At 38.3% G+C, this 18,129-nt stretch overlaps 2 protein-coding genes across 3 annotated transcripts in view; one reads left to right on the top strand and one right to left on the bottom strand.

Annotated features, from left to right (window-relative positions):
• Positions 1 to 18,129, bottom strand: part of szt2 (SZT2 subunit of KICSTOR complex) — a 174,926-nt gene that overhangs the window by 140,300 nt on the left and 16,497 nt on the right. Inside the window, 15 exon segments of the mRNA XM_055641515.1 lie at positions 747 to 841; positions 2,396 to 2,474; positions 4,268 to 4,344; positions 4,346 to 4,505; positions 5,014 to 5,219; positions 8,748 to 8,819; positions 8,821 to 8,863; positions 9,502 to 9,654; positions 9,874 to 10,019; positions 13,684 to 13,813; positions 13,968 to 14,199; positions 16,116 to 16,286; positions 16,374 to 16,584; positions 16,666 to 16,772; positions 17,686 to 17,848. Of these exon segments, the coding sequence (XP_055497490.1) occupies positions 747 to 841; positions 2,396 to 2,474; positions 4,268 to 4,344; positions 4,346 to 4,505; positions 5,014 to 5,219; positions 8,748 to 8,819; positions 8,821 to 8,863; positions 9,502 to 9,654; positions 9,874 to 10,019; positions 13,684 to 13,813; positions 13,968 to 14,199; positions 16,116 to 16,286; positions 16,374 to 16,584; positions 16,666 to 16,772; positions 17,686 to 17,848 (2,045 nt within the window).
• med8 (mediator complex subunit 8) overlaps positions 10,715 to 18,129 on the top strand; it is a 39,636-nt gene continuing 32,221 nt past the window's right edge. For both annotated transcript variants that reach the window (XM_055641512.1, XM_055641511.1), the window contains exon 1: positions 10,715 to 10,718. The gene's annotated coding sequence lies outside the window, so the exon portion shown is untranslated. The remainder of the gene's footprint in view (positions 10,719 to 18,129) is intronic.

Genomic DNA, 18,129 nt, shown 5'->3' with positions numbered 1-18,129 from the left:
ATTGATAATAGGGGGCTAGTGTTTGACGATGGTAACTGATTATGAAGAATGTGAAAGGGGTAATGAATAGCACAGCCAAGGCAGAAGGTTTCCTTTATGGATGTGTAGTGGATGGACCAGTTGCATTAAAAGCAAGTCAGATGCTAAAGACTGCAGAAGGTGGCTCACTTTCTCACACCCCAAAGCCTTTGCACCACCCATAACAAAGTACTTAATATTTGCTGGATTGAAAGCAGTTCCAACAACACTGAAGAGGTTGTACACCATCAGCCAAAATGGAAATCTCACCACCTCCAAACTCCCTTCCATGTCACAAATTATCATGACTTAAAAACATAGATCACTTAATTGATTTTGGATTCAAGATCTGGAATTTCTTCACCACAACACTGTGCAGAACATTTACCACAAAGACTGAAGTAGTTCAAAGTTTGCACAAATGCAATTAGGGATGGATAATAAATGCTGGTCATGCTAACAACCTCACCCACAAATAAATCTGGTGCATTAAATTACCATAATATATTCTCACGTATCTAAAATTAAAATGGCAAGATCTCTCATGGAGTATCTATTGAGATCGAAACCCCATGATAAAATTACTAAATATTTAATAAAGTAATTTTGTTTGCGCATCAAGACTATAAAGATAATGCTCTTTAATCTGCTTTGCTCAATTCAAAGGGATTCCTGCCTCCAAACTGCATAAAAATCACTAACAAAAGATTTACTAATTGAAATTTTACCTGTCTTTAGTTGAAGTGGAGTAAGGTGGAAAGGTGATGTACTGGACCAGGCACGTGTGGAGCTCATCATTATCATCTTCGGATCTCGAATTGCCCTGTATCAACACAAACTGCATTAGTAAACAGCTCCAAACAGGCCCAGAGAAACCATTCCAAGAACATTTATGAAATGTTGCTGTAAAGGGTGCACTTAAGTTACAAAACAAAGTCCTCGCATTGACTTTCAGGACTGAATAATTGGCTTTTGAAGTATAAATGTGTTTATCTGAAAGTCTGCAACCAGTTAATTAAAGAGAGCTCACAGTAAACAAATCTTATAGTCAGAGTCATATAGCACAGAAACAAGACCTTCAGCCCAACTCATTCATGCCAACGAATGATCTAAACTAGTCCCATTTGCCGACATTTGCCTCATACATCTTTAAACTTCTCATAAACATATAACTGTCCAAATGAATTTTAAATGCTGTTCTTGTACCTATCTCAACCAATTCCTGTGGCGGTTCACTATAATAACCATCATATTCTGTTATACTATAATAATCATCACATCAAGTTACCATCATCTATCTTTCTCTACACGTATAAAACTCTGATCTTGGATGTGTGTGTGTGTGTATTTATTTGTGTATTTGAGTGTGTGTGTGTATTTGTTCGTCTGCGTTTCACACCTCCTCGAAAACACGAGGCGGTGAAATGTTTACATATTCCGATAGAGATTTACGCCATGATGTAAAAAAATCGCCTCATCTGAAAGTGCCTCAAGCGCCTTGCTGAAGTTCAAATGTACCACATCTATGGCCCTGCCCTTGCCTACCTTCAAGGTTAGTTCTTCAAAAAACTCAATCAAATTCATGAGACACAATCTTCCATGCACAAACCATGCTGACTAACATTTATCAATCCTTGGCTTTCCAAATGTGTGGATATCTTAGCCTCAGAATCTTCTCCACTAACTTTCCGACAGCAGATTTTAGGTTTACTGCTCTAAAGACCCTAGGTCTGAAGAAGGGTCTCGATCCGAAATGTCACCCATTCCTTCTCTCCAGAGATGCTGCTTGTCCCGCTGAGTTACTCCAGCTTTTTGTGTGTATCTCCAGGTTTTTTCTTTGCAGCCCTTCCTAAATACAGGCACAACATTAACCACCCACCAGTCTTCCTGCATCTTACCCAAGTCTAACAGTGATTCATATATCTCCGTCAGGACTCCTGCAATTTCTGTTCTAGATTCCCAGTGTCCATGGATATCTCTGATCAGGCCCAGGAGATTGTTCTAACAGCAAACATCTTAGAACAGCCAGCTCCTCTTTGACTGATAGATTGTCCTCAGACATCTGCATTAATTTTCTAAATTGCCTAGTCTTCACGACTTTCTCCATGGTAAAAACAGAGGAGAAATATTAATTGAGGACCTTGTTCATCTCCTGCAGTTCAACGCGTAGATGACCACCATGGTTTGTGACAGGGTTCTTTTCTCTCTCTAGGTGCCTTTTTCCTTGAAAATACTTGTAAAATCTCTTTGGCTAATTCTTATGTATCCTTCTCACTCATAGACCAGTTCCTTTTAAAATAAGGATTATTATTTCCAATCAGAATTCACAGTCATGTCCAGACAAGTTTTTCCATTCTATGGAGCACTTTATCCTTACCCTTATTGGCAATTCAATCACCATGGTGACAATACCATCTCCAGTTGCTGCAAAATGGAACCCTTCAGACAAACGAATCCTACATTGTGAAATGAGGAAAATAGGAGAGTTAGGACGAAGGTTATACTGTAGCTGATTAACAGATTATAAAGGAAACAGGCCCTTCAGTCCACCAAGTCTACTACATTAACTGAAACACACATTTACAATAACCCTACTTTAATTCCATTTTGTTCTACCCACATTCCCATCAACTTCTCCAGATTTCACTACTCGTTTGAACACTGAGAACAATAAACAGTGGCCAATTAATCCACGTGTTCACACAGAGAAAATGCTAACTCGAGGAGATCGGGTTCTGCAAGGTAATGGTTCTACCAGACAGCAATGAAGGGAGGTCAGTGGTTTAAAAAATTAACTAGGTTTCTCTCACCATACCATACTGCCTGATCCGCTGAATGTGTCCAACACTTTATTTTTATTACAGATTTTTGTTATTGCTGATCTTTATTTACTGTGGTGATACGGACAGAATTCTTTCCTTTTTTTCCTTGCAGAATATATTCCTTTTTACCCCTCCAGTATCTTAACTTTCATTTTTTATGCAATGAATCAAGAAAGGATTTCAACTGTTTCTTCCAAACTTCCAAAGTAAGTAATGAAACTATTTAAACTACAGTTTGAAACGTTTCCTATCCTGTGGTCTTCTGCAAATACTAACACAGTATTACAAATATATGAATCTAAATAAATATTTTCCAAAGAAAATATCTTTCATGGATCTTCCAGGCATAACACTGGCCCAAATCCTTCTGAGATGTTAACAATTCCACACAGATCTGTTGAGTGTCAGGAAGTTGAAGACTTCTGTATAAATGTATAGGTCAAAATCTCCACTAATTATAAGGGGAAATCATCCTTTCTGCACATACACCAAATTTAGCAACTCCATGCATTTTGATAGATAGAACCGGCTGTGAGGAAGAAACCTTTTTAATCAGTCTTAAATATATTTGTTTTAATGTTCTAACAATTTAAGCATTATTTTAATAATTGAATTTTAATATGATTTATTTTCCATCGCTTTAGATGTTTTTTGAATATTTTTAAATGTTAGTAAATTATTCAAAATTCAAAGTGTTTTTGGGAGGAGCTGGCTAATCAGGATAGCGTCATCTATGTAGAACAAGTTGTTCCATGATATTCAGCTCCAGGCAAATGCCACTCCAGCAAGGAGGCAAATGGTTAGGGAAAGCGCTTGCCACTGCGAAGAAAAATTCAATTTTCAGACCAGAATGGTGAATTTCTACTTTTTCTTAGGAAATATGAAAGATTGTGCTCCCAATTAAAAGAAATAATCCACAACGTGTTCCCATGAAGAGAACCCCTTGCGCATGGCTTGTTGCCATTGCCACGTAGTAGGAAACATCTGAAGCAGATGGTATCTTGTAAACACAGATCACTGCAACATGTTCAGTTCAACCCATACAGTAGAGTTTGTTTAGCTGCTGAGATGCTGCCTGTCCTGCTGAGTTACTCCAACTTTTTTGTCTATCTTCAGTAGGGTTTGTTTAGTGCATTGCGCTATTTTTTTTAAATAGCTGTGTAACTACAGAATTCCGTGCATATTCAGTCTTACGCTTTCACACATGCATATTTTAAGAAACAATGAACAGCAACACATTGGAAAATAACTAACTGAGGCTGGAACTAGACAAAAATCTCAGGTCGAGACCCACATCTTAAACGTGGAATATAACACATGACAAATGGATGTGGAGAAGAACACTGCAAATCGTTGCGAGAACATTCATCATCAAATTAATCGCTTACAAAAGTGGGTTGATTCGTTTTAACAAGTAATAGTCTTACTCAGTAAGAGTAGATAGGATCTGTGCTGCTGAAATAATGGGTAGTGATGGCCCCAAAGCTGGCTGCAGAGACCACACCCCAGCGCTGATGATAGAAGTAACGAGACAGGGAGGCCAACGTGGATGAAGCTGTGCGATTGGTTGTCATTGTCGTCGCTCCTGACATTGAGGCAGGATGTCCACAGTTGTCCAGGTTCAAGATAAAGGGAGTCCGATAGTCTGTTGGAAGCTTCTCATACCTTGAATGGAAAACATCAGATTTTTTTTTTCTCGAATTGGACAGTTCACAGGACAATTACAAACACCAGGTGAATCAAAAGATTTGAGGTTAACACCAAGAAATAACTGAGATTTTTTTTAAAAGATCCATGATATTACTGAAGGATGATGCAGGCATGTGAGAGCCAAATGGCCTAATCTTGCTTCTATTTCTTATCATGTGCGTACAATTGTGGCATTGTTATATATTTTTTATTTTCAAACATTATAGAAATATGAATATATATATATATATATATATATATATATATCAAAAAAAATTCACGGCCCTTTTTAATTTTAATGTTGCTACATGATAATATTCATATTGGTCCCAATATAGGCATACCAATGTGTGGATATGCTGATTATCGTTACACGTTGTTTTTTATTAATTAGCGTCTTTATGTAGTTACGGATTCAGGAAAACGCTGGAAGGGGTGAGCTGACAAAGCAGGGGTTTCCAACTCATTTTCAACTCGCCAATACCTGAGGAGGAGTTTTTCCAGTGGCTTCTTCAATATTACAACGCAAGGTCGATCAGAGAGTGCTAGCTGGGTGGCGGGAAGTGGGGGAGATTTTGAAGGAGAGGCATTTCCGAGCAGTTTTCGCTTGACTTTTGGCGTTGCTTCTTTGCTCTGCACCCGCTGGGGAAATCGCAATGAGAGTATTTGATTTTGTAGCTCATCCACAATCTGGCAACACAAATAGAACATATTCAACACAAGAGAGAACTATTTGTGGAGTCAATATTCACCATGCTAAAGACAGACTGAATTTCAGGCCATACTGGCCAAAACTGGAATTTTGTTTTACTATAAATGGTGAAATAGTTGACTCCTCGTCATTAAATACTTCACTGACAAACAAACTCAAGAGTTTTTGACATTTTTTTTTTTTTTTTAATTTTATTATGTTAATATAGTACAAAACAATACAGTGGTACCTAATTTTAGGTGCCAACGATGTCATAACGTAATACATTCTATGTACAACCTCTAGTTTTATGTTTTTGAAAAGGAAGTAAAAAAAAAAACAGAAAATAGAGAGAATAAAATGAGAAAAAATAGATAGTAGAAAATAGTAAAACGTGAAGTGTGTATATAAGAAAAGTAAAAGTAGAAAGTAGAAATAGGAGAAAAAGACCCTTAAAAAGAAAATTTCAAATCTTTGTTCGGAGATGTAAATCTATCCACGACCTGACCTGAAATCAGTAATCTTTACGGTACTGCTGCATCACATGATTCCAAAAAGTCGATGAAAGGGGACCAACTCCTTAAGAATTGATCATATTTATCTATTAGGCGGTCTCATTTCTTCAAGGTGTGTTGTGCTATGTCCGTCATATTCCTAATCCACATTTTAATAGTTGGTATAGCTGCATTTTTCCAAAATTTAAGTATCAATTTCTTTCCAATTATTAACCCATAATTAAAGAATACCTTTTGGTCTTTGTTTAAATTGCTATCTTCTACTATTATTCCAAATATAATCCATTCCGTATTAGATTTTATTCTTGACTTGAAGAGCTTTGTAAATATATCAAATATATCGCTCCAAAATTTATTCAGCTTTGTACATCCTACAAATGAATGTGTTATATTGGTATTTTGGAAAAAAAATTTATCGCATCTGGGAGAGATGTTTGGGTAGAATTTATTCAACCTCGTTTTTGAATAATATAGTCTATGTAATAATTTAAATTGAATTAAATTATGTCTTGCATTAATGGAACAATTATGTGTGTTCATCAGATACTTTTCCCATCTATCTATCAGGATCTTTATCATCAGTTCATGTTCCCAATCTTCTCTTAGTGCCTCTGTTGAAGGTAATTCTCTATTTAATATACTATTATAAAAATATTATATTAGTTTTTGTGAATCAGTCTTAATATTCATTGCTTCTTCTAAAGGGTCTAAAAATATAGTTTGAAATCTATGTATATATTTCTTCATAAAGTCACATATCTGTATATATTTAAAATATTGATTATCATTCAGTTTAAATTTTGATTTTAATTGTTGAAATGATAACAATTTGCCCAATTCATACATATCTCTTACTTTCCTAATCCCCAGTCTATCCCATTGTTTATATGTTTTGTCGATAAGAGATGGTTTGAATGCAGGATTGTTCAATATTGGGGTTAGTACTGATAGATTATTTAATTTCAAGGATAATTTTTGTATTGTGAATAATTGGGTTGAGTTTTTGACATCTAATGGTAATTAAAAAAAAGCACCTCATTCCTATGGATTGTCACCACATATTTGATCTCTCATTGCATTAGTACTTTCATAAAATGAAACAAACACTCAATCCTTCATGTTCATATTTACTGTACATATTTATGCACTTAGATTCAGGGCAGACAGAGGCTATTCAACTCCAAAGCTACTCTGCCATTCATTCAATATATGCCCAGAGTATGTGAATTGAGGACCGGAGGACATAGGTTTAATGTGATGGGGAAAAGATTTAATAGTAATCTGAGGAGTAACTTTTTCCACACAAGGGGTGTATGGAACAAGCTGCCAGAGGAGGTAGTTGAGGCAGGGACTATCCCAACATTTAAGAAACCGTTAGACAGGCACATGGATAGGGCAGGTTGGAAGGGATATGGACCAAATGCGGGCAGGTGGGGCTAATGTAGCTGGGACACATTGGCCGGTGTGGGCAGGTTGGGCCGAAGGGCCTGTTTCCACACTGTATCACTCTAATAACTAATTCTTCAATTCAAACGCCACCATGAGGACAACCACCGGACCCAACTTTACGCCAACCTCATTGTCCCTACTGCCAATTCCAATTAGCTGTTCATTAAATTTGTCACACATTCTTGCTTTGTTTTGGCTCTGCCTTCACAGATGCTGTTGGACCCACTAAATTCTTCAAGCAATTTGTTTTGGTTTACTCCAGAGTGTGGCCTTGTGCATCTCCAGTGTACCTGTGTATCATCTCCAGGGAATAAAGGAATTCCTCCTGTTGCAATCCATTAAGACTGTAGCTCCAGCAGGGGTGTTCAATCCATGGCTTAAAAACATGCCTCACAACTCCAGTCAATTTCCACTTGAAATTTTAACTGGACAATCCAGTGAAACAAGTTTGAGTGTTTATTGCACCTAGAACTTGGTGGATGGATATTTGATGGATTAATCCTAAATTGTGTTTTTTAAACTTTAAACATTTAAACTAATACATGAGAATGTAGTTTGACCTTTTACACTGAGACATTTTTTTTTTACCATTATGTTACTTCAATTTTAGATTTAATTTAGAGCCTAAACTCATTTTAGAAGATTTCAGTGCTTGTTTTCCAGGTGACACTCGCATCCTAACGCAAGATAATTTATAACCTAATCAAGTTTAGCATAAATACCATTCTTCCTTTAAGTCATAATACCAAATCAGAATGTCATTGTGAAAAGTGACATAATGGATACAGTTTAGCAATTAAAAAGTGTTATGTCAATTAGTGAGAAGGGAAAACAACCAAAATATCACAGAAACTGGAAAAAGTAATCTACTCCAGACTTTGAGCATTTCTAAACATAAGGCAAGTTTAGTTTAGAGATACAGCGCGGAAACAGACCCTTCGGCCCACCGAGTCCGCATCGACCAGCGAACACCGCACATTAAAACTACCCTACACTCACTCGGGACAATTTCACATTTACACCAAGCCAATTATCCTACAAACCTGTACATCTGAGTGTGGGAGGAAACTGAAGATCTCGGAGAAAACCCAGGCAGGTCACGGGGAGAACGTACAAACTACGTACAGACAAGCACCTGTAGTCAGGATCGAACCCGGGTCTCTGGCGCTGTAAGGCAGTAGCTTTACCACTACACGACCATGCCGGCCAAATTATATTTTTTAATGCAAAAATTTTAAAAAGCTGGAGACTGCTTGGCACCCAATTAGCAATTATTTCCCTCATACCATTAGTTCGAAATGGTTGCACTTTGTGCACCAGCTACATAATGTACTGCAATTACCCGCCAAGGGTTGCGCCTACAACACATTCCAACCCTACAGCCTCTAACACCGAGGACAGGGACAGCAGGTGCATGGGAACATCACTACCTGTAGGTTCCCCTCGAGTCACACACCATCCTGATTTCGAAATATAATCAGCGATTCTTCAATGTCGAGGAGCATAAACCCTGGAACTATGGGCTCTAAACCACCGAGCGATACCCTGTTCCAAAAGACATACCTTAGTCCTAGCTTGTGCTTGCATTCCAATAGGAAACCCGAGACGAAGTACCATGCATGGAGCTTTGGAAATAAACCCGTACAAGGTAAAAGGAAGAAGGAGGCTGATCTGCTCCACTGTCAATGAAAACATATATTTTGATTCATGAAATACTTTAAAATGGTGTCAAAAATTGGAAGCAGAAGTACTTATTTCCAACACATAACAATGACTCCCCATCCCAGTACTCAAACCTTATGTTCAGAATTTCCTCACTTCAGCACGATATTTTTTTCTCAAATGGTTCCATAAAAGATATAAGCATCTTAAACAAAAAAGCTGGAGAAACTCAGTGGGTGCAGCAGCATCTATGGAGCGAAGGAAATAGGCAACGTTTCGGGCCAAAGAAGGTGATTCAGACAGGCCCGAAACGTTGCCTATTTCCTTCGCTCCATAGATGCTGCTGCACCCGCTGAGTTTCTCCAGCTTTTTTATGTACCTTCGATTTTCCAGCATCTGCAGTTCCTTCTTAAGCATCTTAAACAGTTTGGCTTTAGCAAGTTGACAGTGCAAAAGGCATGATTATCTAGTACTTCAATGGCACTAAATTATAGAAACATTTCAACTTAAGCCTTCAATCTTAAGTGCCTTATCACTTTTACATGTGGAGAATGTTGTTTTTGTTGGGAGACATTTGTAACATGCGGCATGCACCATGAACTTTAACCTCCCAAATTCGATACGCAGAAAGTATTAAGTAAAAATGAATTCTTACTTATAATGGAGTTTAACATACGAATATCCTTCTACCAGCACAAAACTACTCCAATCCCTTAGAAGGGAAGTTAGTGCTGAAAGAGAAATGCGACACTGGATGGTGCTGTAACGGCCATTACTCCCAGGAGTATGGATGTGCTTTGGCACTGGGCTGGAAATGCATTAAAAACAAGTATTAGTGACACTAAATTGTTTATGAGAGGCAAAGCACAGGAGTAATCAATCAAGAACATTGATGGACTGCATTTTCTTCCTCGTAAGGTTAAGTTCTAACGCAACTGCAACATTAGTGCAGAAGCAGCACGATTTCTTCTCAAAATCCAAAGATCCAAAATCAAGAATCACAGAAATCCAGTGACTATAAACTTACATATCATGTTCCAGCAGAATGCCAATGCGATGCATGTGGAGCCACCGCTGCCAGAAACTGGCATCCATAGATAATATCGGTTTCCAATAAGAGGCGAACTGGGATTGACTGGAGTCCTTAGCACCACTATGCTGCAGTGATAATACCTAGAGAAGACGATGTATTAAAATCGCATACATAATGGCAATAAAAATGAATAATTAAATCATAACAGAATTAATGCACAGATAATGACCTTACTTCATTGAAAGCTAAGCTAGGTCATTATTCCAGAAAAGGCTGCAGCAATACCTCATTCGTACTGATACAAAAGATGTTTGACTCCCACTCATGCAACAAATTATTTTGATGAACTGGACAGTTATTGCAAAGAGCTGGCTGGCACGTGCGCAAAAGGACTGAAAGGCCTCTATGGTCTATGATTTAATGACAGGTGTCCTCAAACTTACTTGTCCAAAACAACATTAAAGTCCCTACTTTGTGGTAGCAATGTTTTAAATTATTCCAGGCCTCCTGTTTCTATTATTTTATTCATCGGTTCTTTCAGTATTGATCACCTTGCATGTAAAGAAATGTAATTCTTAATTTTAATTTTATTATTTTGAAGTTTTATCTGTGTTAGACTTCCACAGTTCGGTCAGAATTCATTTCCCAATCTAACATTTACTTTGGTAACACATCAAGTATTACCCAAAACAACTTGTAGAAACTTTGGGTAAAAAATTAAAATGTGTCCTTATTTTATTCTTGTAAGCTATAGTTTGGCATTTGGACAGGTAAATGGATAGGAACGGTTTAAAGTGATATAGGGCAAATGTAGACAGGATGGACTGGTGTACATGGGGCATCTTGGTTGGCATGGGCTGCTTGGGGCGAAGGGCCCGTGTCCGAGCATTCCCCACCAAAACTACCTAAAAGGAATTAAACCTGCAACATTTAAATCTTATTGGTGAATCAGTATGCTATCAGCCCAAATAATAAAGCCCAAGGAATAGAGTTGTGACACAAAAAACCCTATTGTTTCATTGTTACTTGCACATTAAGAATTTGTTATACCTCAGTGCATCAAATCTTTTGTTTCGATCTGCCATGTGTCTGGAACTATAGGCAGGCAAGATCAGGAAAGGATTTTTTTATAAAGGTAGCTTTCTTGTTCACCAATGCTGTTATACTTAATTAATTCAATCTCAATTGCCCAGATAGCATTGTGTTATACACATTCAAGCCCTCCACATAAATCGAACAGGTCTCAGAGTGTTTGTCCAGTTACTTAACCAAGCGACAACTGCACATCCTCTGTTGAGGGAATAGTTAATTATTGATTAGCTAATGTTTCACTTTAGAGACATGACAAATCACTAAAGGTCTGACCACGTTTAAACTATAATGTTTATTCCCGAAATTTGTTCAATCAAAATCATCTTGACAGGCTTCTGAAAAATGCAACATCTTTTCCCTTTTCCTTCCTCTAAACCTTACCACTGAGTTGGCAAGCTTACAAACTGAAAAGCAAAGTTTGCTGGCATTATTTTAATGGAACTAAGGATACTCAAAAGGGAGTTATGCAAATATCCACGGTCAAGAGTACTTTTAAATAGAAACAGATGGAAAGGTCACATTTAACAGTACATTGCGGGAGACACTCATTATCCATGCAATTTTTTGTCACATTTTGCAGTTACTTTGCCTCCTGTATGCATAGATTATATGTCCACAATATCAATTACAGTTTTATGCGGGGGTTATGTGCTTGAAAAGCAGCATGCAATTCAAAAATGGGTAAATTAAACATATATGACTATGCTTCTTCCCACAGTCTATAAGACTGATAAACGGACTTTGCCCCCTGCCAAAGTATAGCGCACCAACCATCAACCTGGACACACTGCAGCAGAGCCACTGTCGTGCCGCTGCCGATCGGAACGCCTGTTGATGTTTAGTAGAGAGTAGAGTGTTTAATTTGTTCATGATATATGTATTTTTATTTCTATTTATTTTTTACTGCACACTGAATGGACACTGGTTGAGCAACGTTTTTTTGTTTCCTCTGGGTATGTGAGTACTCAGGAAAATGACAATAAAGAAATACTATACTATACTATGCTGTCAGCAAAACATTTGAGCTTGTTATTCTGAAAACAACAGCGTGTAAATCAAGGTTTTGTATTAAAGGAACAAACGCGTTATTATTTAAAAAAATCACATGTGGTTAAAGAGCACATTGTCAGATTTTAATAAAGGCCATTTTTATGCAATTTGGTTTCACCATGTAGAAATTACAACAGTGCCTCCATTTCAGGGCACCGTGTTTGGAACACAGCAATGTCATGCAAATGAAAGTAGTTATGTTTAGTATGTTGCTGCATATCCTTTGAATGCAATGACTGCTTGAAGTCTGCGAGTCATAGACACCACCAGTTGCTGAGTGTCTTCTCTGGTGATGCTCTGCCAGGCCTGTATTGCAGCCATCATTAGCTCATGCTTGTTTTGGGGGCTAGTCCCCTTCAGTTTTCTCTTCAGCATATAAAAGGCATGCTCAATTGGGTTCAGATCGGGTGATTGACTTGGCCTGTCAAGAATTGACCATTTTTTAGCTTTGAAAAACTCCTTTGTAGCTTTAACAGTATGTTTGGGATCATTGGCTTGCTGTAGAATGAACCACAACCAATGAGTTTTGAGGCATTGTTTGAAGTTGAACAGATAGGATGTGTCTATACACTTCAGAATTCATTATGCTACCACCATTAGCAGTTGTATCATCAATGAAGATAAGTGAGCCAGTACCCTCAGCAGCCATACATGACCAGGCTATAACACCCCCACCACCGTGTTTCACAGATGAGGAGGTATGCTTTGGATCTTGGGCAGTTCCTTCTCTCCTCCATTGCTCTTGCCATCACTCTGATATAAGTTAATCTTCATCTTAACTGTCCACAACACCTCTTTCCAGAACTATGGTTGTCTTTCAAGTACTTCTTGGCAAACTGTAACCTCGCCATCCTATTTTTGCGGCTAACCAGTGGTTTACATCTTGCAGTGTAGCCTCGGTATTTCTGTTCATGAAGTCTTCTGCAGACAATGATAATTGACAAATCCACAGCTGACTCCTGAAGAATGTTTCTGATCTGTCGGACAGGTGTTTGGGGGATTTTTCTTCATTAAAGAGAGGATTCTTCTGTCATCAGCCTTGGCCTGCCAGTCCCTTGGTGATTAGTAAGTTCACCAGTGCTCTCTTTCTTCTTAATGATGTTCCAAACAGTTGATTTTGGTAAGCCTAAAGGTTTGGCTGATGTCTCTAACAATTTTATTCTTGTTTCTCAGTCTCATAATGGTTTCTTTGACTTTCATTGGCACAACTTTGGTCCTCATGTAGATAAACAGCAAGAAAAGTTTCCAAATGTGATGGAAAGACTGGAGCAAAGAGCTGAGAGCTCTCTTATACCTGCATGAAGGGGGCAATTAAACATACCTGAGCAATTACAAATACCTGTGAAGCCATGTGAAGCCATGTGTCCCAAACATCATGGTGCCCTGAAATGGGGCACTATGTATAAACACAGCTGTAATTTCTACATGGTGAAACCAAAATGTACAAAAATGGCCTTTAATAAAATCTGACAATGTGCACTTTAACCACGTGATTTTTTTTTCTATTACAAATCTCAAATTGTGGATTACAGAGGCAAATAAATAAAAGATGGGTCTTTGTCCCAAACATTATGGACAACACTGTATATTTTCCATAACATTTATTATATTTCTTCAAAGATCAGTTTATATATTAGCAACATATAGCAAACTATAAAATACCGGTGCTGTAGACCCTGGAGGGATGTAGAATAACGGAACCCCATTCTTGGTGCTTTCCGGGATAGTGTAGTGTTCAGGAATTGTGTTGAAAGATTTGAGATGCACCAGCATCTGATCCGTCTGATTAATGCTGAGAAAGTATAGAAAATAGACATCAGCCTATTTATTTTTTATACACAGGAACTCAGAGCTTTTGCTCTCTCTTTCTTCCAAATCAAAACATTGTTCTGCTAGTATTTACAATTCTCACCTGTTATTAAAACCATGTCATTCTATGTACTTACCTCTGCAGAGTCGTCCAGAAACGACGGATTACTGTGGTGCGATATGGGCTAGTAATGGGTTTCCTTATGGTACAGCTAATATCATGGAGCATGTCATAGCTGCCCTCCATTGTTACCTCCACCCAGGTCAAACGCTTGGTTGGATCCAGGGGCCAAGAAGCTACCACCAGGTACTCGATTCTCATGTTCTGTTTCCAAAGAAGCACCAGCTTGACTTCTAACTGAGTTCCAGCTAACATCGGAAAATGAACAAAAGGGAAAATATATAAATCACAAATCTCCCACATAAAAGGCTGACCATAAAAAGTCAGGACCATGGAGCAGTATGGTTAATTGCCAGCAGGGATTTTTTTAAATGGCTTAAGGTCAATTGGGGCATGTTGGTCGGCATGGGCAAGTTGAGCCGAAGGGCCTGTTTCTCTGCTGGATGACTCTGTGACTAAGATAAAAAAGTAGAAAGTTAAACAAAATGTTTTGTTTTTTTCAGATTCGAGGGATGATAGAATGCACTGTTCCACAATCTTCAGTGTCATGATTGCTGTGCTTAGGATGTATATAAATGACTTGGTTATTGGAATACTGTAACATTTCCAAATTTGCCAATCAGAAGAAAGACTGGATAGACTTGGTTTATACTCTCTAGAATTTAGGAGATTGAGAGGGGATCTTATAGAAACTTACAAAATTCTTAAGGGGTTGGACAGGCTAGATGCAGGAAGATTGTTCCCGATGTTAGGGAAGTCCAGGACAAGGGGTCACAGCTTAAGGATAAGGGGGAAATCCTTTAAAACCGAGATGAGAATAACTTTTTTCACACAGAGAGTGGTGAATCTCTGGAACTCTCTGCCACAGAGGGTAGTTGAGGCCAGTTCATTGGCTATGTTTTAAGAGGGAGTTAGATGTGGCCCTTGTGGCTAAGGGGATCAGGGGGTATGGAGAGAAGGCAGGTACGGGATACTGAGTTGGATGATCAGCCATGATCATATTGAATGGCGGTGCAGGCTCGAAGGGCCGAATGGCCTACTCCTGCACCTAATTTCTATGTTTCTATTCCAAACTTCCAGATGTTGAAACAATAAGAGCAATGCCAATAACACCTCATCCCATAAATAAACAAAAATAAAAACCAAGGCATTTACCAGAATGGTTCTGGAACTGATGGATCAGTTACAAATTTGTAGAATCATACAGCATGGAAACTGGCCATGAAATGCCTACATATCAAACCCACCTCTCGCCACTTGGCCTCAAACCTTTCATGGCAGAGCATTCCTCGTGCTCATTCGTGCATTGTGAGCTGTACATTTCTGGTGGAAACAGTCCCAGTGTGGTTGGGTGGCTAGCTTCAAGATTCAGACCAAGTATCAAAATGACTAACAACACATTTCTAGATTTGAAAAGTATGTGAGAAGAAGGGGAACTTGTGGTTCCCATGCACCATGCCCTTCCGATCTCTGTCCGGCAGAATATGAAAGGTACTACTGTGGTACATAATGTCCTCTTGGTAAAACATCAGTCAGTGGAGGGAGTAAACATGCAAATGGTGAGCTGGATATCAGGTGAGCTGCCTTGTTCCAAATGGTGTTAAGCTCCGAGTGGTGTTAGTGCTGCACTTATCCAGAAAGTGGAGAATGTGCCCTCATTCTCCAACACATCTCCTGGTATTGGCAGAAAAGCTTTGGCTTCGCAGAACAAGGACTAGAACTAAATGAATGGTGTTCATTCCCCTACAGAATCTTACACAAGGTCATTGCATTAAGAATAGAAAATGAACAATAAATACTTGAATTTCAGATTACTGGGAAAAAAAGCAAAGTATCTTGCATTTCAGCACACTCTTATGTTGCGTACTTAATAAAAAAACATATATCATCCCATAGTTGAACCAAAGTCAACCAAAAGAGTCCCTATCAAGACATTTAGTTGAAGATAAACTCTACAGGTCTTGGCTGTGAAATCCAATTCTCCAAAGTTAGTTTTGCCTTGATAGTAACAGTACTTAGTTGTGATCACACTATCATGAAATCTAACTGCACAATCTTCACAGTCACCCAATCAACTGAATCCATCCCACTCAGCGACTCTACCACGTCCTATCACACTAATGTCCTCCTCAAAGGTTTGACCAATAACAGCATTTTTATTTACCTTTGGTGATATTAAGTTCCTTCACAGTGTAGCCCTCCCGCAATCTTACAGACACAACACTGACGAGGTCTGCATGCACCTCATTCTCAGCGTGCTTCTTCCGTCTCATGGCCAGTGCAGGATTACTGCTGGCAGACACGAGGTGTTCATTGAATAGTTTGTGCTGAGACACTAGGTTTAAAGAAGAAAAGCAATGTGTATAAAACAAAAACTATCAATTCTTGCAAACATCCTAGAAATTTCTGTCAATATACTTGCCACAGTAATACTCTGGGTTCATGGACTCTCCAGGTCTCAAGAAGCTGTACAGTAGGAACGCTTTGTGACAGGCATTCATGTTCAGGTTATTCTCAGTAATTTCCGGGCACGTGGGCATGTACGAGCCAAATGTTGCCATGGCAATGAATTTCATTAGTTCCAAGTTCGGTACATAACCAAAACTGCAATCATACGAGTACACACCTCCAACCTGCAAAAAGCAAAATAATAGTTGCACCATACAAAAACAGCCTGCTATTTTGAGGTCAAAGACTTGTTTTTTTTAAGTTACCTGTATAAAGGAACAGGCAATCATCCCACAGCGTAGTTGGTTTAACAACGTCTCACACACTCCAATATCTGGTACACTTGTTACACCGTCAGTAATGATTATTATACCTGTAAGGGAAGCAAGTAAATATCATTTAATGGGAATATTGCAAGGACAATGCACTGCTGCCACACAAGTCCACTGACAAAAAGTGAACCTTATCTTATATTACAATTATTATTTTGGTATCTATTTCTGGCTCAGGGTTCAGACAAATCCCATTGCTTGATGAATGTTTAACCTTAATCATCTAAAATGTTCATAATCACAAAAACTGAAACAAAAACGGAGTTCAGCTGAAGGTCCAATTAAACATTTAATTATAAATTCCAGGCCAAGATAATTCTTTATATTTTTTTGTGGAATTCACAAGAAGTCATTCCATTTTATTTTGGATAGTATCAAGTTGAAAAGTGCTGTTTACTGCTCAAACATCATTTCACAGTGGAAAACACTTGGCAGAACTTTAGCAATGGGTATTCAACACCCATATGAGAAAGGATGACTAAATGTACAAAATATCCTCTGCCCCTCCTGAGAGTCTGAGGACACCTCAATCTTAAGAATTTCTTCCTGTTTTATTTTTCTATTCTCCAGGTGTCCTCTTACCCGAGGCACTTACCTGCCTTCATTTCAGGCATTCGAGCTAATGTTATATAAACAAACAATAGTTGCATACTGTCCAAATATGTCTATTACAATGGGATTCCCAGATTCCATACCCTACCCTAAATAAACCTATAGACGAGGTTGAGATATGAAGAGAGCAATCGTTGGCCTCTATAAAACAGCCCCTAATACGTACGCAGTGGGATAACATCGAACTAGCGTTGCCGGGCGATCAGAGGTCTGCGTGGATTCAGTGGGTCAAAGGGCCTATTTCTAAAAAGCATATTTATATACGATTTCTACAAAGCAGAGGAATTAAACATCAGGATTGTTTTGATTTTTTATAAAGACATTTGTGGAAAAAATATTAACCTGCACTGGAGTTGGATGGCAGTAACTGAAGTGCAAGAATGCCATTGCGGATCATGTTGACGAGCCCCATATCAGATGTAACCATGGAAAAAGGTATCTTCTGTGAAGACTGATCATAAAAAACATCAACAGTATCTCCTTGGGATAAAGTTGACCGATCACACTGCAATTACAAGACAAAAGAGATTAGATTTATAAAATAGCAGGTAGCAACTAGTTACAGTGCATTCAGAAAGTATTCAGACCTCCTCACTTTTTCCATTTTGTTACATTACAGCCTTATTTAAAAAAAGGATTACATTCATATTTTTTTATCATCAATCTACACAATACCCCAGAATGAAGCAGTGAAAACAGGTGTTTAGAAATTTTTGCATAGTAATTAAAAATAACAGGTTCATCCTGTTTCCATTGATTATTCTACAACTTGATTGTAGTCCACCA

The sequence above is a fragment of the Leucoraja erinacea genome, chromosome 10 (genome assembly GCF_028641065.1).
Source record: "Leucoraja erinacea ecotype New England chromosome 10, Leri_hhj_1, whole genome shotgun sequence".
NCBI classification, from domain to species: domain Eukaryota; kingdom Metazoa; phylum Chordata; class Chondrichthyes; order Rajiformes; family Rajidae; genus Leucoraja; species Leucoraja erinaceus.
The sequence above is the reverse complement of the archived record's forward strand: the minus strand, read 5'-3'. Positions and strand labels throughout refer to the sequence as shown.